Below are 24,172 nucleotides of genomic sequence, written 5' to 3'. Positions count from 1 at the left end.
CGGATATATTTGGACCCAAATTTCATTGGCGTATCACATCGAGCCACGCCTCTTGCCGCACATCGAGCCGCCGACGATGCGCGTTGTTTCACTTTGTTTTTTACGTCATGTGCAACATACGGGTTTCGATGAATCGACTCGACAACGGAGCAACTCTGAAGAAATGACTTTTTCCGAACTCCTCCCGGATTAAGCCGAGCCTATTAACGACGAATATTCAACGGCAGACACACTACCGCATACTAGAAAGATTATTCGTCGAGATGATCGAGACACAGTGACGTCGGGAAGTCGAGTCGTCGTCGACACTTCAAATCTTGCGCACTTATTCCGTGTTTTCCTGCCTTGCCCTAACCTCGAAGTCCTCGAACATCCCGCGAATCATTCCCGCAGAAATCAACCAGCTCGTTTCTTTCGAGATTCATTCGAGTTAACTGGCGATCAGCTGATGGGATAATGGTAGCGCATGAAGTACACTCCTATTAGCTCCGACTCCTCTTCCCGCTCTAAAGTTCGATCGACGCGAGAGTCAACTCGACTGGACGCAGCGAGGGAGTCGAGGGACTCGAAATCCAATCGATATCCCGGAATCCCGGTTGAATGGACATTTATATTTAGGACTGGGTGTTTACGCGTAAAATACAAGGTTGGGTGAGTTAATATATTTCTTTTAACTAAATTAAATTAATTAAAGTTAATGGCTTATAAAATTGATTTAATTACGCTAAAAGTTAACAAAAAACTAACTATAATTAAAAGTTACGTTAAAATTAAACTTAAATTAAAACTTAATTTTAGAAAGCATCATACTAAATTAAAAATTTGTAATTTTTAAAAATTAGATTACTTAAAATAACTATAATATGAATCATCAAACAAATTCAACAAATAACAAAAAGATTTTATTTGTAAATTAAGTTTATATGAAATAACAAAAAAATGTTGGTTCTTACGTAGAAAATGTATTTCTTTTTTTATTATTTTTGGTCTTTACATAAATAAATGTTTATTTTATGAAAAAAAATTAATAAATTAAAGTTTATATGTTTCAAAAACTAGTTAACGCTAAAAATTAAATCATTAAAAATTAACTAAAGTCAAAATTTATATTGTTAAAAATTAACTAAGTTAAGTTCAAAATTATTACCTTTTTAACTTTATTATTTAACTTTTTAACTAGTTACTACCTAATCTTGGTAAAATATAAATAATCTACGCGTATACTATACAAATGTTTTATGGAGCTATAAAAACTTTTTATAGCTCCTTAAAAATATATATATTGACAAATTTACTTTAAAAATTATATTCTTTTTTTTATTGTTAATATATATATTTTTATTAAAATTGCAACGAATATTCGGCGAGTTGCACTGAATATTTGATATTCCAATTATTCGATATTCTTTTTTTTTATATTCTTTTTTTTCGACATTCTTTTTTTCTATTTTTCAATATTCACATGTTTTTATCCGTGTCAAATATTCGCTGAATATTCATCAGCTTTTCGATTCATGACTGTCAAATATTTGGTATTCGTTAAGTACTAAATATTACTATTTGTTGCATCTCTAACTTCTACTTTTACTGTTAAAATTATTATTATTGTTATTTGTTTTTTTTTAAACATTGTCCAATTATTACCGAATATTCTCTGTAACTCTAGTTTTTATTTCATCAGCACTAAAGTCAGATATAAACATTTTCTCGGATTTTTTATACGAATTAAAACATTTTTCAAAAATGGAAAAGTCTGTCTATACTTTTTTTAGAAATCTTTTTTAGAATCTTTATATATATGTATTCTGAAATATTTTGAGATTCCAAAAATTTTTCTCAATCAGTAGATTTTGTTTGAGTAAGTTAATATATTTTTTTAACTAAATTAAATTAAAATTAATGGCTTATAAAATTAATTTAATTACGTTAAAAAATTATATGAATAAATATACTAACTCAATTAAAAGTTACGTTAAATTAAACATTAATTTTTAAAAGCATTAATCATATTAATTTGCAAATTCGTAATTTTTTAAAGGTAAATTATTCAAAACAATTATAATATGGCTCATCAAACAAATTTAATATTTTATTTGTAAATTAAGTTTATATGAAATAAAAAACAAATATTGATGTAAAAATTTTTATGTGAGAATGTATTTTTTTATCATTTTTTTTATGTAGCTAAACTTTAACTTAAGAAAAATTTAATAAATTAAAGATTAAAAAATAACTATAATATATAAAGTTAAAAATTAAATTATAAAAAATGAACTAAATTTAAATGAAAGTAATTAAACTAGCTTTTACCAATCCAAATAATTTTAAATAAAATCTTTCTAATAAATTTCTAATAAAATCTGAAAAAGTTTAAAGTACTTTTTTTTAATTATAGAATTTGAGAGTTATAAAGGAAAATATGTCAGAAAGGAAGCGTCGCGTTTGACCTCGTTGTGATTGTTCACAACGATTCACGACGATTGTTGGTGCTTAGAGTTTTTCCATTGACACAACCAATCAGAAAATTTTATATTAAATTAGCCAATTGATAATACGGGCAATCGAAACCCACTCCTAAGTTCATACGAGTCGTCATGGATGCCATGATTATTGACACGTGTGTATCGTCCAATAGCAGCACGACGATCAGTCAGTTCTGCCAAACGCCTTTCCACCTAGAGGAAATCGATCTAGAGAATTATCTTCTTGTCACACGGGTCTTAGGGAGTAAAGGTGGGGAGACTAGAGAGTATGACGAGTCACGGAGAGAGGGAGGGTTTATTTCTCGCAGTTGAACTTTCTTTGTACTTTTTCTTCCTTTCCTTTTTTCCTCCGACATCTAATTATACACATACGTTTGGTTTCGAGTGTAGAAGGTGCAACGTGCGACGCAGCCTACGAAGAGCGGATCTCGGATGAAAAAAAGGAGAAGCGGAGAGAAAAACTCCTTACTCCGTCCTCGGAGCTGAACCAAATCCCATTTTGCTTGGCGCGAAAACTCGCTGCCGATCGGTCGCTGTCGGCACAAATGGTGGAGCCAGGGGCGGGGATGAGGACAGGGCGAGGAGGGCACGCGCGATCAACTTCGTTTCGGTGCGACCGTGCGCACTCGAGCGAGGACCAGCATAGCGCGCCGATGGCAGCGTAAACGCTCGCGTCGCCGCCGCCGACGACGAGCGAGAGAGAGAGATTGGGACTCTTGGTGCGCGACTCTCGGTACGCCGAAACCGTACGCCTGCCAGCCGGGGAAGTGTGCAAGGGGGATACGAAAGAAAGAGACACGAAAGAGAGAGAGAGAGAGGGAGGCGAGAGATCGAGTGCATAAGATTCATCAAAGTGCGTGCGTGCGTGCGTGCATGTGCTGCGTTGTGCTGCGCTACGCCTCAGTAAATTCACACTCCCTCGAAAGGAAGAGGGAGCGATAGAGAGAAGAGGTCGTCGAGCGGGACAGGGGAGAGGAGAGCGAGAGAAGAAACGGGGAAGAAGAGAGACGCACGCTCGTGGCGCGTTCGCGACGAACGGGCGCGCAACACCGCACAACACACGGCGATCGCCGCGGAGAGAGAGAAGACTGCCGAGGTTCGGAGCGGACAGAGGCGGAGGAGACGAGGCGAGACGTGTGACGTGACGTGACGTTACGTTACGTTACATTGAGAACGCGTCGCGGGCCCGCCGCCGTTGTCGTCGTTCATCGGAGTGTGTAGGACTCCTCACGCGGCCCGCGGCTTCGAGAGGAGTCGAGTTGCCGGAGTCGCACACGCGTCCCGCCGCTCGCTCGCTCGCTCTCGCCTGCCGACGCGGATCGGGGTTGTCACCGCCTCCACCGCCGGAGTTGTCGTCGAGGCCGAAGCACTACGTGTCGCTGACCACCTGCCGGACAGCATGGACATGTCCAAGAGCCTGTTTGCGGAAATCCTCGTCTTGCAACAGAAACTGAAGAGCGCGATACTCGAGCATCAGGTGAGAAAAAGAGAACGAGAGTGAGTGAGTGAGTGAGAAAGAGAGAGAGAGAGAAAGAGTGAGAAAGATTGCGATGCTGCGATAGCGATTGAGGGACGACGGACCGTAGGGGGTTGAGAGGGAAAGAGAAGGCACAGCGAAGGAGCCTCCTTCACTTCCACCTTCTCCTCCTCTTCCTCGCGACACGTTTATCCTTGGCGATCGGCGGGGAAGCTTTTATTTTTCTCCCCGCGTGCGAGGACGCGACATACGAGCGACTCCCCTGAACAGTCAGTCCCCTCGGAGTCGATGCGATAGATCGATCATTCGAGACGCAGCTCGAACTCGATAGATCCGTCACGGCGTCTTTCGCGGATAACTTCAGCGCGCTCGCGCAGGCGCAAACGCACGCGAGCAAATGCACTTTCGGTATCTGAAGCAAGTTTTCTCCTTGCGAAGGGCGAGGAGGAAGGCGCGAGTCCGAAAGTTCCGTTTATGGCCGAACGTATCCGTTCGGCGCCCTCTTTTTCTCTCTCTCTCTCTCTCTCTGTCTGTCTGTCTGTCTGTGTCTCTCTCTCTCTCTCTCTCTTTCTCTGTTCTTCCTTCCGTCCATTTCTTTCTCTCTTTCACACATTGCGCGTCTCGTCGGAAGCAGCGTCGAAAAATTCGTCGCACAGGAGGATCGAGTTGCTTGCAACGGTTTCGGAAGCGACTTATCTCGGCCACCCGAGAACTTGTTGATATCATTGATCGCGCGGGAGGCAAGCGAAAGAGAGAGCCTCCGGTCCGGGACAGATTCTTCCCGAACGTCTCCCCCTGGCGACGCGTGGCTACCATCTTTATTAAATATATCAATACATCAGTGTAGACTTCCTTTGTGTCGCCGATGCGACACAAGGCGCGAAAGCGAAGCGCCGCTCGAGAGCGAAAGGATTCCTCACCTCCGCTAATCTCTCGTCTCCGAGAGTCGTCGTGCGTCCCCAAAAGTTCGCGCGCGCCCGATCGAACGAACGGGCGCCGTCCGTTCGATTCGCGCGAGGCGACGCTATCCACGACGGGCAATCGATACTCCTCCGAATTATCCGGCCGCGCTCCTCCTCGTCGCTCTTTTTTTTCGCGAGGCTGGAGAAGAAGGATCCTCGGCCCGCGCGACGCAGCCGCGCTGCACGTTCGGCAAACTTTTGCGTCAGTTTTCCTCAGCTTAATGGCCCAGCTCCAGCTTATGAATTCTTCCCGTGGATCCTGTAGATCCCGGAGAAAGGACGAAATCGTTACGCGAGCTCTCGGAATAGAGAGCAACAGCCAGTATAAACGTGACGCCCAAATTTTATATCACTGTAGATTAACTTTAATCTCTCTACCTTGTCTTATCCTTATGTCCAAGTCTCGTCTAATTTGTTTAATTCTTAGGACTTAGAAAAAATATAAGAAGTAAATTAAAATTGGTCCTTTCGTGCCTGATTTTTTCTAGCAGTAATTCGCATCTAATTTATGTCTTGCTAAAGCTTTTAAGGATCGCTGATTATGAATCTGTAATCAAAATTTTAAAATTTAAATTGACGGATCCAATAAGGTGGACTCTATCTTATCCCGTACTTCAAAAAATTCCACAAAATGTGAGTAGAACTGATTCGGCCTTTTGTTTTTTTATTTACGTTTTATTAATTGTATCTGAACTCTTAAATTAGAAAATTTCGACTATAGATTCGTAATTATTGAAAAACTCTTAGAAAATAAGCTGCATCCAAATCCAACAAAATATAGTATTTTTATTCACACGGAAAAAATTAGTATCAAATCAACAATTTATTGTTACATATGTAAGCAAGAATATAAAATCTTCTTGAAAGAATTTTTTAATAATTTCATTAATAATCCTGATTTGCTTACATGATGAAACAAAATTTCTTCATGTTAGCAAATTATGTTTATTTTAGATTACAAAATCTTTCAAGATTTTATATTTTTGCTTATAAAGAAAACAATAAAATGTTCATTTGATACTAATTTTTTCTGTGTGAATAAAAATACTAAATTTTGTTAGGTTTGAGTGAAACTTATATTACAAATTTACAGGGGTCAGAGGAATAAAATTCAATAACTTAATAAAAGGAGCTAATAACCCATATGCTTATTACAACTTAATCCACATTTATTTATATCCAATAATTAAACATTTTATTTTCTTACTTATATATGAAACAATAAATTATTGATTTGATTTGATTAATTTTTTTCTGTGCACCATATTGAATTTTGAAAGTTTCATTACAGATTCATGATCAATAATCCCTTTTGGAGTATAAATTTTATTCAAATTCAAGAAAATATTACATTTTGGATTCGCCATTTTTAAAAATAACCCTTACATTAATCTTCAAAATGAACTTAAAAAGAAAGCTTGCCATTTTTTTTTGTAGAAAATTATACATTGTTTTACTCTATTTTTACTTCATTTCACGAATTTTTGACGAGGTATTCAGGTCAAGGGAGGAAACTCTCAAGGGTATTAATTTTTTTGTAAAGAATCCTATCTTTTATCTTTAAAACGAGCCCAGGAAGAAGTTACTATCTTTATTTTTGTGGAAGATATGAATTTTGGAGATTTGGCGCATATGTATGTCACCAGGCACGAAAGGGTTAAAGTTCATCTATAATGTGGTAGAAATCGACACGAGAAAGTCATAGTTACTTCGGTTATCCGCTTGTTTAAACTTCTTCTATCTCATAATCGCCGAACGCGATTTATGTAACCGAAGTTCGCGTATCTCGCGTTGGTGGGGGACAGGTGCGAGTCGATACTTGCGCCGGAAAAGCTTCCCCGCAGTCGTCGAGTCCACGCTTGATTTACTTTTACTGCGAGAACGTTGACAAGGTCGTTCTCTTCTACTTTTGCGCGATACGAGTTCCGCTGAGTTCGCTTCATGAACTGACGAATCGCTTTACTCTGACAATCGTGCCGCGCGAGATAAAATTAAAAAAAAAAAGTCAATTTTCCTGCGCATCAAAAGAGGAATAGAATTATAGGCGAAACTTTTCCCATTCTCGATGAAATTATTTTTACAACTTCTTTTTTCTGAAAGAATGATTTTATTTAAAGATACTTGTAAATATCAATATTATTGAGAATAATATTATTCTTAGTTACACGTAATTACACAGTAAAAAATGTATAACATGCATTTTTGTACACAATTAAAAATAATATCAACGCGCGTATTATTAATATTTGGGGTAAGACTCACTTTTTGAAAATGCAAATATTTATAAATATATATAAATTAAGAAAGTTGTATTATAATTAAAAATGTTATCCTTGTTAATTATGAATAACATATAATTAAGAGTCACGATAATTGAGAGAATGTGTAATATATTTTTTCATATAATAATTAATATGCAAACGTGTGTTGGCTCCGTGTGCTTAAATCGCTATTAAACCGCTTCTCAAAATGATGAAAAAAGTTAAATGCGAATCGCAATGAGTTAAATGCGAGATTCTAATTTGCATCTTTATTAATTAATGGAGGCATTAACGGAGCAAAGGAAGAGAGAGAGAGAGAGAGAGAGCACAATGGCGTAATGGCGCATCGTGCTCCAGTTGGCCGTGTACATTGGCATACTTCTGCTAAATCATTTAGTTCCCGTTCAGTCCTGCTCTACATAATAGAACTCCGTATTATTATTTTTTCCTATCAATGCTAATACAACTTTTTTTTTCGTTAATTTGCAGACAATCGTGGAAAGGCTGAAGGATGACCCAGATGTAAGTATCGTTATTTATTACCCGTACGATTCTACATCGTCATCTAATTACATTCATACATTCATATGATAATGACTGCGCTCAGCAGTTTTGCAATTGTTGTAAGATATTTTAATATGATTGGTTCTTACTTTTTTTAGCTCTTGCCAAATCGAAACGTATAAACCAATTATGTTAAAGAACCTTACAATTGCAAAGCTGCTATTTCTGCCGTATTATATAATATTATACAATATATGTAGTCACGAAAATAATTGTCCGGACACACGGATATTGGGATATACTTTTATGCTCAAATTCACCAAACGAATTTTATAGGGAAAACTCGATTAGAAGTGAAAACTCTTGTCAGTGATATACATTTCCATCAGAAACAAACTTATGTTTAAACTGAAAAAAATCACTAATTTATTATTAACAAAGTTAGATTGATTGATAGATATTTAAATAACCAATTTGCAGTAAAGTACTGATACTGCTTTATCTTTATTTTTTTTTGTTTAAGCATGAAAATGTGTATAAAGGATGGTAAAATGTGGCGGAATAATATTAAATAAACAAGAATACGAATACAATCAAGAAACTAATTGGATATATGAGATATGAGGAGTTTATTTTACACTACAAATCAAAAGTATACTTTTGATAGAAATCCATCAATGGCAAGAGTTTTTTCACTTCAAATCATGTTTTCTCTAAAAAAAAAAAAAATTATATTTGATAGATTTGTAACATAAAATGGCTGTAGTTATGCAAGAAACAACCAACGTACACAAAGTCCATTTTATAAAAAATAATATTTGATATATGATTTAAAAGTAATAAATAAAATTTGAAGTATTTTATAATCATTTAGGCCATCAAACATGGTTAATTTTCTTTTTGAAGCTACTCATTGATAAACTTAGCCCTTAAAAAAAAATGGGCAAAAGGTATAAAATTGAGATCATTTTTGGAAAACGTCGTTTGTGGATTGGATCGTCTTTATGGCTTAGAAGTTTTACTGTTCTATTTTTTTAAATTTTATCTTTATTTTAGTTTGTTATAATATTTCTTATAATAAGGAACATCAATATAAATTTCAAAACCATTTAGTTTAACTCTCTCTACATCTAAAATAAAACCATAAAGAAGAATATAAATTTTCTTTTGAAACTAAACTACTTTGAGTCTTGGGTACACTGAGAAAAAAAGTTATTAACTTGACTAAATTTTTTAACTTGGTTGAATTTATTCAGTCCAAGTATTTAAATTAAATGTATATATGTATATAGCTAAGTATATAAATACCTAAACTAAAATTCAAATATTTTATGTATTTAAATCAACTCTGAAAAGTTAAGTGAACTGAATGAATTTAATCAAGTTAAAAGATTTAGTCAAGTTAACAATTTTTTTTCAGTGTAAAAAAATATTGCATGAAATCAAATGTTATTGATCTTCACAATTCTCGAGCTCAAAATTAGTCCAATGTATGACTTGGAAAAGGGCCATAATGCAACTAGTAAAAAATAAAAACTTTTTTTTAGCTTGGATCTTTTTTTGTTTAATGTATATAGAAAAACGTACATAAATTACTTTCTGATTACAATAATTCAAAAATTATTATAATTTTGTAGGTTGTTTCTTGCATAACTACGGCCAAAAAACTTTTATATCCTGCATCCGAACAATTAATTCCATGAATATATGTATATAAGTATGTATAAAATCATTGCAAAGTATAAAATTTCTTTTTTTTTTTTGTTGTAACATGTTAAACGTGTAACTTCGTGAAATATACAAATATGCGCGCCGTGCTGAATAATTTCCACGTTGCGCATTTACAGTTCAATACGATTTATCTCGAATTACAACGGGATTCAGGAAATAGTCAATAGAGACTTTGCAGGAGTTTGCGTGCGATTCTTCTGGAACCTCGTAAGCCACGATGCCGCGTGCAACAAACTTTGGCCAGACGCTTCGTCTTTCGCGGCAATTAGTGCGGGATGATATTTATCGAGGGAAAACTTTTCCGTTACACATGTTTAAAACGGAATTATTAAGTCAATTATAATTTCAGCTTCAAAGTAAAATTAAACCCTCGACATATAACTTTGTTATGAAAAATTTGACTTCTTATTAGAGTTTTTAAGAGCCTTTAACTTTTTACGATTGAACCATCTATATACTTTCGTTTTGCATCACCATGATGCATAAACGTATCGATATGACACAATTACCTCGCGCAATATTCCGCAAAGACTTCGATGCACGCAAGTCGCCCCAATTCCGATGGTTGCGTGGTTCCAGTTTCGATGTGTTCGGACCCGATATAAATGCGCCTGTCTTGTTACAGAACCAAAATATACTCGGCCAGATAAAGAAAATCGAGTTGCACATCTTAAGTTTGGGAAAATGCCAGGTAAGCGCGGACAATTGATTTTTCATGTCGCATGCACGTAGTGATTCACGATGGCATCTATTATACGATGCCGTCTCTTCTCAAGTTCCCATTACGAGACCCTGCAATTTCGCAATCAATCTCCCTCGGCGGGTCGATCGTGCGATTTTGAGCATGAAAATGCAACTAAAGTTAAACGCGTTTGTGATGATTAAGAATGATTGTGCTTTGAAGACCGACAATTCCCTTTCTTTGTACATATATGTTAGCTATAAAACCCCAGAAAGATTGCAGTTCCGTGTAAGTTACATTATCGATCAGGGCTATTATTGATCCGGAGGTGTTGGCTGCTGCATAGCAAAAACTTTGGCATGCCTCTTGCTTAACTTTTACAAAGTACGAGTCTTATCGTGCCGCAGTATCACTCACGCGTGGTACTGACTGAAAAACGACTAAATATATTGATCATGTATTACAACTGGGCTGTTACGACGAGTTACGGAAGTCCCAATGGAAGTGAGGAGCGCGAATGGAATTTGTTAGCGTCATTTTTCCCAAGATCAAGCGAGAGAGCGGGATGGTAAACGTTTATCGTTTCTCTCGTAGCCGTGCTCGCTCCTCCCTTTCCGATACAACGCTCTCTTTCCTTCGACGACGTTGATAACAAGCGAGATAAATAGCCGGGATGTAATGTGGACGGGGGATAGACGGGGGATGATACGCAGAGGCTGCGAGAGTGGGAAAGCGCGCGATGCGACCGCGCGGGGTACGGGGGTGCGAGCGGACCAGGGAGGGAGGCGACAATTCAGAAAGAAGGAGCGAGAGCGACTTGGGGGAACGAAGGAGAGAAGCCGGGAGGCAGAGACGGAGCGGTTCAAAATCAATAAAATGTCCTGCGAAAACGTTTTCGGCTCTTTACAAAATCTCCGCGTCTTCTTTCATCCCTCGCTCGGCTCTCCGCCACGTTTTTCCCATTTATGCATTCCCCAAGTCATTTTTCCAACGGTTTATCCGTTTCTCGTTTACTTTAAAAGTGGCGGAAACTTTCCTCTGAGCTTTGCGAAAGTTAACTTTTGAATATATATATATATATACGATAAACGTGTATTTGCTTCATGAGTTCAATCGCAATATGCATTAACCCTTTGTTGCGTAGTGTTTTCTGCAAAGGATACCTCGCTTTCTCGCCGCAGTTTTTTTTTATATTTTTACATATTTGGTATAATTGATTTATATTACATATTTGATATCGTTGTGTTTCTAAAACTTGTGTGTATACATGAATAACAAAAATATGTAATTATTTTGCCTTAACTATAAGTTTAATTAGAAATAGAAGATCAGTCAAAATTAGGTTTCTTTTTTGTAAAAAAATTCAGATTGGGATGAAAATGATAATAAACACACTTCAACTTCAAAATTTCTATATTAATGTTTTCGAGGTCACTGATTTCAAATCTACATTCATAATTGGTAAATTTTAAATGGCAGATCCAAAATGGTGGCCAAAATGACTATTAAGATATTAAATTAGTTCATTTTCCCTATATACTTAAAATTCAGCAAATACAATTCAAATTTAATAGAAAAAAATTTGTGCAACAAGGGGTTAATATTTTATTTTCTCGCAATATTTACAGTTGTTTTTACGTTTGTTTATTTTTATGCAAAATTATAACGATTGTCTGAATGTTCGTACACATATGTGTTATATTCAGAGAAAAGTTATATTTAAATTGATAGAATCATTTCTTTAATTTGGTTTTTTTTTAGTCGAAGTGAAAATACCTTTGAGGAAAGTATAAATTTAATTTCAAGAAATGATATTAGTTTTTTTTATAATAAATAAATTATTCGTTTAAATAAATAATTTTTTAATTTAAAGAAAGTACTGACAGAAATGTAAGAAATAATTTAGTTGTTCTGGTTTTAAAAATATATTTCTTTTATTTGAAAAAAGATTTGCGTTGTACAACCAAACTATTTCTTTAATTCTAATATAAGGAGTAACCAAAAAATTTCTTCAAATTAAAGAAACTTTTCTTTAGCCATACAGTAATGTATTGTACATATTTTTTTTATTTAAGCAAAATTTTTTCCTCGAAGACATTTTTTTCTGGGCGTGTACACTACGTGTTAAAGCTAACGCATTTAGTTCGCCGCTTATAGCCGTTCCTAAGGATCTCTTTTTGAAATCAACGATATTAAATATCGCTATAATGTGTTTACTATATCTATCTCTGGTTGTTAACACAGAATGAGATTGTGGAGCGGCTGCGCGAGGAGATAAACGCGTCCAAGGCAGACAACGCGAACGGATCGAAAATTTCTATACCGTCTCTGCTTGGACTGAACAACAATCACATTACGAACAATAATGAAACGAAGCATGAAGCGGCCGCCAATGGTTTCGAGACGAAGCCTTCGAAGGAGGACTACGAAGAAGTTGTCAGGAATGGCGATGTTCATCATTCACGGTCACAAGAGAACGATTGTGCAAAGTAAGCATGTGTGCGGTGAAGAAATAGTAAATTGATTAAGGAAGTTCTTCAGCTTAGAAAGGTGGAGTATAATCACGTGACGTTTCGTATCTTTTAACAAAGGAGTTTTTAATCATTGCCATCTTCTAAATAATAAATAGCAAACAATTTGAATTCCATGTACTAACGATGCTGTCACTTTCATCAGTGTGTGATATTACGCTTAAAAAAATTGCCTAATTTGTGAACATATACTCTTACAAAAAAATGATACGATAAATTTTTTTTTTTTTTTTTCCAAAATGTTTAATTCCTAAATTCTTTAAACTTCATTTCTTTATATAGGTTTTTAAAATTTTTTATATTTTGTTTGCAATTAAATTACTTAAAACTTTTCTTTTCATACGGCTCATTGCTATTTTAGGAAGTTATTTAAAGAAAACTACACGATTGAAAAAATTAAAAATATTTAGAAATGCTTATATATAAATCATAAATTTATTCTCAAAATTTGATCAAATTCTTATATTTCATGGAAAGACTGGAGAAACCTTAATCTCATTTAATTAACTATAAACTGAAATTTATGTTAATTGCAAAATTATTTTACACAAAATTGTCTAACATTGAAACAAAGATTTTGGAATTTTTTCAATTGAAAGTTTTTTTACAGGCTACGTCCTAGCTCAGTGGAAACCGTCTCCGGCGAAGATGACGTCGTTGAGGTGTCGTTGGACGAGAATTCCGATGATAAGCAAGAGGAAGTGCAAAAGGAACACAACATCGAATCGCCCGAGAAGTACAATTACCTGCATTGCCTCGGGCTTATTACCAAGACCAAATGTATGGAGTTACAGAAGAAGAGAGTGGAAAGAAAACGTCGAAGCACAGCGAACCCGCAATTCGTATACTCTATGTTCGAACAACCATCCGTAAGTATAAATTAATGCTTTTGTTTGTACGTGTTCTTACGTGAAATATGGAGTTTTTTAAACCTATATCTTATATATTTCTTCTTCTTTATCAATTTCTTGTAGAAATGTATACGAAGATCGAGATTGAAACCTGGAATCTGTTGACTAGATTGTTTGACACGAAAAAATAAACTACAAACCGGACTAGTCAGTCTTATAGATTTTTTGTTGTTGAAAACAAATCCATAAATTATTTTATCACATCACGTTTTTAGGAAAAATGGAAATTTACAATTATAGATAGAAATAAATTAGAATGATAATGGTCCTCTTATGCAATAATCACTTGCACATAATGATTCTTACTCCATGGTCAAAATTGTTAAACATAATTTTTTTTAACAATCATTGTTTAAACAATGTATGAAAAATTTCATATAATCACAATTAATAGCATCATTGGATTCAACGGAAAAAAATACATATAAATCTATGCATTGCATTATTTTTCCAGTTTGTAGTTTATAAAAAAAGTTTAAATTTGTCGAACAGTACTATTAATTAATTGCTCTTATACAAAGCTATATATTATCTTTTTGTTTACATATATATATAGTAATTTTTTGAACATTAGATTAGCATGGCCTTTGCAGATAAATTATACACAAAGATAAATTCAGGTATCTACATATTTAAAAAGTAAATTTATTCGCACTTTGGATAAAAATAAGTTTTTTCTCTATAATTTGTAGCATTGAATTTTATTTAATAGCTGATGTTTTGGCGTATATATTTTAGAAGCGGAAGAGGTACTCGTATTTGCAATCTGGAAATGCACCTCACACTCGTCAGACAACAGCACGTATGAACGGCCCATCGCCTCCACCTAACAAAACTCAGCCAACCAAATCTACCTCGCCTCCAGCGCAGATGGTAACGAAGTCGTTGATCCCAATCCAAAAATCCACCACAAGGCCAAATATCCTCAGAAACGCGGACAGCAAAGTCTTCATCAATAAAAATAAAACGGAAGATAATCCAATGCGACTGTCCGTATCTAGTGCCAAATCTGTTCAATCGATAGGTAACAACAAGGCTGTTCACATACCCGGATTACCGTCTAGTTTAACCATCGAAAGGATTGGGAGTGACTCTATTGTGTGCATCCGTTGTGAAAATCCAGGTAAAAATATGACATTAATTTTAAAAACATTATTTAGAAACATAGTTTTCTTAAGTAGTTATATTGAAAAAAATTTGCGCGAATGTATACATGTTTAATGCAAATGCCCATACACTTTGTTATTTCATAGGTTCGTTAACAACGTGCAAGAATTGCTCAAGTAACTATCACGTTTCGTGTCATACTCGATCATCGCCTCCACCCAGAATCTGTCCAAAATGTGTACTTGCAATGGATGAGGAAGAAGACATCGAAAAGGATGAAGAAGGAGAGGAACCGACAGAAAGCGAGAACAAATTGCTACGTTACAAAAAGGACGAAAAATTCGGTAAATCGTCCTCGGTTTCTTGAAAGAATCTTTCATTAGCGCTAAGCGTGTGATTGACAAAAAAGTTCTTGTACCTACAACTTTAGTTGTGGAAAGAGTTCGCGATAGGCTTATCTCATTTTGCGGCAGCACAAGTCGGTTGGGAATTATCGATTTTTTGATTATAAAAAAAATCAGCAATTTTTTTACTGCCTTCCCAGTTAGAGGATTGTAGAGTTAACGAGAGAGAGGTGCACATACGTGAACTTGGTCGAGATAAAATCCAGAGGGACCGGTAAATCGGCGCAAAGCACATTATTTTAAATAAAACACAGGAATTTGTATAACATGAGTCCATAACTTTTAGATTTAACATACAACGAGGTATCGCAGCGTTGCCGCAGACTTAATTGAGCGTAAGCACGCACGCACTGAATAAACGAGAGAGGCAACCTGCCGGAAGAAGTGTCCGCGTGTGAGACCGGCTTCTCGATTACGGCCGAAGAATTTGCAATTAAGAAGAACTTTTTGGTCGATCGTCCACGATAGGGCACACAAAAAAACAACCTGTGTATTGAACGCAAAATATCTTGCAGAGGAAAAAGAGAGAGAAAGATATGAGCTGCGCGAGCGAAACTCGGATCTGAGATTGCAGGTTTACGAGTTGGAAAAACGCTCACAACTACTCGGCCAGTCTCTCCAGGTTCGTCCTGTTGGCCCGCATAAAGACAAATTATAAAGTTCACTTTTATTTGGAATGCTCTTCAGTTCGATCGAATATGTAAATTACGAACGATTTTTGTTCTTTTGGTTTTTTTTTTCATCCAAAAAGAACCTGCAAGATCTCTGCGTTTTCGTTATATTTTTTTTTTGTTCGGGTGATATGTTTTATGGAGGCAAGTCGATTCTATTGTCTAAGATATTTCTGTAAATATAGAAAATATGATCTCTCTTTTACATTTAATATGTGATATATACACATATCAATTTTTTACTATTTTACAATACGTTTTTTAAATGCACAAATTTGATTAAGAATCGACCAGTCTTATTTATTGACATTTTTATTTATTTTTTCCATGTTCATGAGCTAGCTTTATTTTTTTAATTATTTGTTTCCTTCGCATGATCTATAGATGTAATTTGCTCATTGCATAAGTAATATAAAGCGCTTGATTGTTTAAATTTAATTTCTTCTTTATTATTAATATCATTGACAATGGACGGAAATTTTATATAATATTTAACAAGTTTATTTGTCGATCACGTTATTAGAAAATGTTAAAGATTTCTAAAAAATTTTATTATGAAATATTTCCTAGGATATTAAGAGAATTTCTCGAAAATAAGTCTCTAGAAATTCTCTATTTTGTAGCCAATCATTACATTAGAAAAATTTATTGTACAACAAATAAAATAGTACTTCAAGGCTGGTATTCAAAGCCGACTCTTATATTTAAGATTGTCTTATGTATAATCTTAAGATGTCAAGTAATCAGAAAGCCATATTAGCAATTAAGACGTTACTTAAGACATTCTTGAAGTAAGAATCTACTATAATTACCGGCCTAAGAGTGATATTTCATATGCATCTGAAGCCCATATCACAGTATTAACTGTAAAAGATGAATCGATTATAGACAGTTTTGCATCAATTACAATGGTGCCGACTGACAAGTGCCTGATTTCTTTACATCTCGTGATAACTGTCTTCCAGATAAAGATATCTATCAAATAACTAAAAATTTGTTTTCTTCACTAAAATCTTGACTACGTATCTAACGAATAACTTCTTCATACTACTAACTTTTGACACAAAATTTATTAATACTAAGATTTTATTAGAAATCATATTTACCATATTCATTGGGAGATATTTCGTGTATAAAGATACCTAAAGATGAAGAAATTGAGCATGAATTGGCCAATGCATTTAGATTGGAGCCTAAATTAAATTGGAATTTAAATATGAATCGGTAATAGAGTTAGCATTCACAGTCAGTAATCTTATGGCTTAATGGCATGCGTGATATTTTTTTAAATATCTTTTATTTAATAATAATAGTCGTTTTCTAAATAGTCTATACGTTTTTTAAAATATACTATACATTTTGATATTTATTTTGATGAAAAAATTCTCATAAAAAAAGAAGCTAATTATATATGTACATGAATTACTCTTTGTGAGTGTAATGTGTTACTTAACATAAAGAAAAATATATGTAATGTATAGTTTGTAGAATTTAAATGCATCTTACGCATTGAAGCTTTATTGTATCATATGAATTAGCAATCTTTATAAATCGACGAGAATTTGTGAAGTCTATATCACGTAGTTTTTTTCGAACTAGTAGTTAGTCTGTTCTTTTAACACAGTTGCACTTTTGCATATTGTGAAGAGAAAAAGAGAAAAGAACTGTAAGAGTGCAGTTGTAAAAAGAACAGACTATAAATCGCATGCAAACTGGAAATACACTATGGACTATTTCTATGTTACATATACTTCCTAGTAATTTACTAGTTCGAATGCGACATACGCGAAAAAAACGTACTGCATATAGACCTAAGAAATGCATGATATTAAAAATTTGTATTAATTAGCTCTTTTTTTTTCTTTTTTTATTGTGAAAGTTTTTAGTAAGCAATTATAGTAGCTTTTCATATACGATATGAAAGTTACTATAAGTAAGTCATTTTGATTGGAAACATGTGCAAATGCTCATCTGCAACTTTTATAAATTATTTTGTAGACAACTTAAAAAAATCTTATCTGTTTTAAAATTGAATTTACTTGTCTAAATTAAATTTCAGATTACAAATTTTGTCAAAAACAAATGTAATGTCGTAATTTATATATTATAATATATAGATTATATATATATATATACATAAAATTATATAAAAGAGTTCTGCAGAGATAAAAACTTTATCTTATTTGATGTACTCACACTCTGTACTTAGATTTTTCGAAAATGTCTTTTCAAGACTATTTCCATGTTACATTATTATTTTTAAAATTCAAAATTTTATAGGTTACAACGCTAACAAAATGTTCAATGAAGCTTCAGAACAGTATTTTTGATCTTATAAAGTCGTATTTATTTCTTTATGCGCCTGAGAATCAGGTGGTAACATTCGCTATTTATAATATGTATTCAAGGATATAATCCAAGAGAACATTTGCATATATTTCCTTGTAACAATAGCTCATGTTACATTCGAAGTGCATTCCTCGATAAAATATTTAAAACATTTGTTTTTTTTTTTGCAATAGCTACAACAGCGAATGCGTCAGGATTTACTGGGGAAGCAAGAGAAGACTCAGAAGTCTATAAAGCGTCTGGTGGACTTCATAAAGTTGATGCAGCTCAGAAAAAACGCATCCTCTCCAACGTCTTCGGCGTCAATCAGCTGCCTGCCTCAACCTTCCTCATCCCGATCACCGCGAACAATGTCTCCACCTCAAACATCAACCAATCAGAGAACAACATGCTCACCTCATCAGACTTCGATACCGAATACCAACAAGACACCGTACATCGCAACCATCACGTCGTCAATGACTACTCACAACCAAACGTCACCTATATCCAAGAAGATCAGGTGTCCCACTCCTACCAATTGCCCAGTACCACCACCGTCCAGCCAGAAAAGCATCAATCATACCTCATCGTCAAGAAAATCGCCAAGCCAGCTAGAAGGTCCAATCAGTCTTCTGGCGGTAAAACCGAAGACCAGTGTCGCTCTGCAACCAACATTTTCAACTATCAATTGCCGACCAGTTGCAGCACTACCATTCAGACCAACCTCCAACCCGTCATCACCAAATCCCTGTTCTACGATTGTAACAACCGTAAGAAACAAGCCAATCGTACAACCTCATTCCAACCAATCACCATATCAAAATTGTCAAATTCTCTTTACTCCATCTCGAACGACTATCAGCTGGACCGAGCAACCCTCAACGGCAAAAAGCCCTGGGCCAAACTCACACGTGGTAAACTCTGTGTCAATCAGTCAACCAGATCAGCCGCAGAAATCCTATTGTCTTCTTGCGGCGACGTCGAGAATAACGGCAACGAACAGCAACGACCAAGATCAACCGGATCAGCGGAGGAAGCAGTTGCAACGTCGAATCTCGATGGTCATGGCAAGCGCCGATCAAGAAGCTTCTTCCACTCACTGTTCCCAAGCCATAACCTGTCCCATACCATCACCAGTCGTACATTCGAGTTACGAGACCCAAACGACCGAGACTACCCGCTCCTACGACAGCAGCTCTGCCGCGAGGAACACGAACTGGAGCTGCATGAGCAGCCAGACGACAAGCCAGCAACAGTCCAGCTCCAGCGGCGCGCTCTCACGCGGTTCTTCGAGCACGTGAAATTGGAAGAAGCGCATATACCAGCGCCACTTAGAACAAAGCTAGCACACAAGGATGAGGTCGGTGATAACGACGATGACGACGAGATTGCCCGGGAGGACAGCCCGTCCGACGAACAGTACGATGACGGTGGTGCCGTTGTTAAAGCTCCATTGTTGACGTCATGCGACACGGACAATGACCGCATGGTTATTAGCCTTCCTTGGCTAACTGACGATTCGGAAAATGCCTGCGACGACGACAATATCGCGAGCGAAGAACCCATTCGTCATCTTTCGACGCAATCTGACGATTACACAGATTACGAGTTCGTTCACGTTGACCCACGATCGTCGGTGACTCTACGGCATTCAGCTGAACGCGAGAACGATCGATCGACGATAACGACAACGGCGGCACTGCGCATTGCACAAAGCAATCTTTCGGAGCTTCGTAACGAGGTTTCAGTTCCTGATGATAAGGCTGACACCGAGAAACAAGACTTACCCAGTGGTGGGCGATTAAGAAGTAGAAGCAATAGCAGCAGCAGTAGCAGCAGTGGCCATAGCGATACCCCTGAACAAGCGATGAACGTGAACGATCTCACAAATGACTTTAATATTCTGGCTAAGATGGGTCTCATTTCTCCAGGGGAAAGAAGCAAGGAGTCAAACAAGTCGGCGATGGCGAGTGAGGCTGACGCCGCCACTGGTTAGACATAGTTAGATTAATTATGCGTTGACGTTAAGGCTCCTGGTTCTTCATTGAATCACGAGCACGTTTCGACAACGAGGAACCATACAGACTTTTTTCTTGCACCATACTATGTTGAGTAAATTATTTTTTCTTCTCGCCAGTCACGTTCAGTAATACGCAGATTAGTAAATATACAAATTATTCTAATTAGCAATCGTACATACGTGTATAATTGAATCGGCATGTGTGTCCTGCATCTGCAGCGAAAACGGATTTTTTGACGCAGATGAACGAGATTTATTTAATATGCCATGATCGAAAAAGAAATATACTACTTTTATGCTGTTAGACAAGCAATTGATGGCACGAGAAGGAAAAAAGATAAATGTATGATGCAAGAAAAAAACACAAGAGCCTTAACATTGTCGATCGTACTCATCGTTACTCCTAATCGCACTCGAAAACTCGCGACACGTATCGCGTTTTCTCGAAAAAGAAAGCGGCGCGCGGGCAAATTGCCATAGCAATTATATCAGTATACGATCGCATTATAAGAGATATTTTAAGAATAAATAACGACATCCCTTGAACATTTTTATGCGGAGCGTCATACCGTACCTCCTAATGTATTGTGGCCTACGACGCGGAGGATGAAGACGTTGCTACAATCGTGTTAATTGTTTTACTTCGTGAATAATTTTGAAACTCGCCCAATGGTTTCACGCGATTGAAGATTTTAGAGTAGATTATCTGAGACCAGGTGTGCTTCTTTTACTAAAGTTTTTCCTTCATTTCTTGTATGCATCTACGATTGTTGAAACTTTCTCCGAAGAAGGATCTGCGTGTTTCTTTCGTAATGGAATTTATCTTTATACTCAATATGTATACGCGTGCAGGAGGGTGCGTCCGAAATTGCGAAACACGACCGGAAGAGGAAATCACTAGTTTCATTCGTGTCGGTGTTCGTAACGTTAGGATGTTTTGATTTCTCTCAGTTCAACAAACTTGCCTATCCAAGTTGTTAGTCCTTGATGGCAAGATGAACGGTAACTAAGAACGCAATGATACGATTCTTCACGAATGGAGCCAAGAGTGATAAGCCGAATCTAGGCCGAATTGGGCCAAATCGATTCTCCCGGAAACAGATCTCGTTTTATATTCTGCGTTTCCGACTTTCTTCCAAGAGATCCCTCATCTGGTTGTGCGCCACGATTTTCAAAGAAACCCCCTTCGCGTCTAGATAAACCGAGCACATATCCGAGGCGTCGCGCGAATATCTCATCTTGAGAGAAAAAAAGGACACGGGAGGAAGCCTAACTATTACGTAAATCAAGTCACATTACCATACTGCCTTAATAGTAAAGTAAAAGTGGTACTTTTTAAAAACCGGCGATCGGCGGAGAGCCGATCACGCAGCCCGGTAGAACGCGGATCGCGACGCGACGCGGTCGCAATTTGACGGTTAGGCGATCGGAGAACGAGAGCAATCACAGTGGAATAATACAATTAATCAAATTCTCGTTACCATAATCGAAAGCGTTAGATATTAAGGACCATCGTCTATAAGTTCCATAAAGCGACGGCGATAAAGTCGATCGTCCTGTTTCTCACGAAAGTTGTATTCTTGCCGGAGGCAGTTCGTGAAGACAAGAAAAGGGAGATAGTAAGAATTGTGTGTGTGTATGTGTGTGCGCATGCGTGTATGCATATTTCGTAAACAATGCGTTTCGTCGATGCGAACTTCGACGTTTAACGTTATGATTTTTATTTGTCTAAAATTTTTTTTTCGTCGCGAATGGAGCAGAGCTGTGATCCTTTGCAGCGTTTTTTTTCTGCAAAAGGGACCGAGATGGGTGAGAGATTGTTCGAAAGTAACTACAATTACTTTGCCGTGAAAGATATCGACGATGTTAGTATTATTTCTTTTTTTTTTATCCCCGAGATTGAATTACACGCGAGCTGATTTATTCGTTCTATTTATTTGATGTTTTAACATTAAGTATTCGCCAAGCGAATTATAGTATTAACCATCAGTTTTTTGCCCGTTATATACATCTAATGTAAAAATAAGAAAAACGAAAGAAGAGAAGAGAATTGTTATATGCAGCGTAGGCAACGAGAAACTAAGATCGAGAGATTCGTATTTTTTATGAAATAAAGACAACTTAAGCAGAGTATAATGTGGGATATATGTTTCAGTTTGCAGAGACCTCAATCTATTCCCATACAGTATCGAAATATTGCAGAAACATTGCATAAACCTTATATTGAAACATAACATTGCATAGAAATTATGAGCTGTTTCTGCAATATTGCGGCAACATTGAAATGTCTGCTGTTAGAAATATTACCATGTAAGACTACAGTAATGTTATGGTGCAATATATTACATTGAAACATATGTGGACTACAAACATGCAGAATACTTCCTTAATAAATTTTGAAAATATATAAAGACATCTAAGAAAGATAAAAAAGAATACGTTACAATTGTATAAGTTAATCTTTTTCATTCGACTTTTGGATGTAAAAATATTGTGAATTTACGTAATTGCAAAAAATTCTTTTTTTTTTTCATCTTTCTCAAATATCTTTATATATTTTCAAAGTTTATCCATTAACATCTGAGATATTCTGCATATTAAAAAATTATTATTAAATTTTTATATAGCAATGAAAACTTGCACAATGTTCTATCATATAATTAATCGCATTTTTATTTTATTTGTTGACACACAAAGCAATAATATTAATATTATTAATATAGGATTTATATTAAGTAAGAAAGTATACGAAAAAAAAACAAATATTTTGTGATATTTATATCATAACTACTTGTATCTATTGCTTTCTTGCTTTCTTTTATATAATATAAATGTGTAAATGTTACATATTATTTACAAGTATGTGATACTTTAATATATAGAATTGAAATATTGGAACTATACAGATGTTAAAAAAAATGAGTTTAATTATAATAAGATGATATAAATATATCATCATTACTACCTATGAAAAAGAATAAAATTATAATATAAGTACAACATTGCTGCAACTTTCGTGTTATATAAAATGTGATAGTGAAATTTGCAGCTATTATATAGTGAACATATAACTGTGTCGACTGGGAAATGCATTCTCACACGGTTACATGAATATTGGAGCATACTCCAGCGCGTTTTAATACGTTTATCCTGAAAATTTTATAATATTTCTACAGCATTACTGAAACATTTCGGCAAAATATTGACACTGTATATCTCTGAAACGTCTCTGTAATATTGCATTGCAACTTACAATGCTTATGATATGATACTGAAAGCTTCAGCGCTCCCTAATCCGACAGGTTCCTCCGAAAACTTAATTTCAAGGAGCTTTGTTTGGCGCATAGATCACACCATAGATCTTGCATGCCGTTAATCTCGTTCATTTCTCGCGATCGATCGAGGATTTTCGAGGCGTGCTCAGTGCGTTTCGTTGAATCGCGAATGGGTTCCCGCTGAAAAAAAAAGACTAAACCGCGATGACGCAAGGGTTGGTGGGAGGGAGCGGTGGAGTTACCGACTTGGACAAACAATCGGCTAATGACATGTAAATATGGCAGAGCTAATCAAGCGGCTGTGCCAACAGGCCGCGGGAAGAGACGCTGCGACCCGCTTCGCTCGCTCGCTCGCTCGCTCGCTCGCTCGTAACGGCACACGGAGAGGGTGGGAGAGGGTGTCCGACGTATACCCGATGTATTTGCGAGCCCGACCTGCGCACACGCGTCGCGCTGTAGCAACGCGCGCGTACATATTTAATGGTTGCATGTTAATTGCGCTCTGTTTGCCCATTCCCCATTCTACGCTCCATCTACACGTCCACCCACATTCTCTTCACCCTTTCCGTGCCGCAATTCTCTTTTGTTAGCGTGCGCCGCGCCGCCGCGGTTCGATTTTAATCAATTCACCCACGGGGGCACCCACTACCAGCTGGGCTCACGCTCGAGATCCCACGGAAACCTACTTTCGGTAGCGCATCATTCGGGCCGCGGCCATTTCCGAGGGCCGCGCGTTTACGTTACGTTTACGCGCGGGCTCCTCCGCGTCCAGCGGACGCGTCGCGTAATCGCGCGCGTGATGGGAGGGGGAGGGGATTATTT

At 36.4% G+C, this 24,172-nt stretch overlaps 1 protein-coding gene across 3 annotated transcripts; it reads left to right on the top strand.

Moving 5' to 3' along the window:
* Nucleotides 1-43: 43 nt before the first annotated feature.
* LOC105195369 (mucin-5AC) lies at nt 44-22,208 on the top strand. 3 transcript variants are annotated; one of them, XM_026130948.2, is made up of 9 exons: nt 44-651; nt 2,874-3,960; nt 7,673-7,705; nt 10,044-10,109; nt 12,345-12,589; nt 13,242-13,500; nt 14,281-14,665; nt 14,796-14,993; nt 18,247-22,208. In XM_026130948.2, exons 2-9 carry the CDS (start codon nt 3,883-3,885, stop codon nt 20,049-20,051), a joined length of 3,069 nt encoding a protein of 1,022 aa, XP_025986733.1. In that variant the 5' UTR covers nt 44-651; nt 2,874-3,882; the 3' UTR covers nt 20,052-22,208. The 3 variants fall into 3 exon arrangements, with proteins under 3 accessions (XP_025986733.1, XP_025986732.1, XP_025986734.1); XM_026130949.2 differs by lacking the exon at nt 44-651 and adding an exon at nt 15,569-15,675 and having other exon boundaries at nt 2,419-3,960; nt 18,247-19,575; XM_026130947.2 differs by lacking the exon at nt 44-651 and having other exon boundaries at nt 2,418-3,960.
* Nucleotides 22,209-24,172: the final 1,964 nt, after the last annotated feature.

This window comes from Solenopsis invicta, chromosome 5 (assembly GCF_016802725.1).
Source record: "Solenopsis invicta isolate M01_SB chromosome 5, UNIL_Sinv_3.0, whole genome shotgun sequence".
NCBI classification, from domain to species: domain Eukaryota; kingdom Metazoa; phylum Arthropoda; class Insecta; order Hymenoptera; family Formicidae; genus Solenopsis; species Solenopsis invicta.
This window is presented reverse-complemented; position numbering and strand designations above follow the sequence as displayed.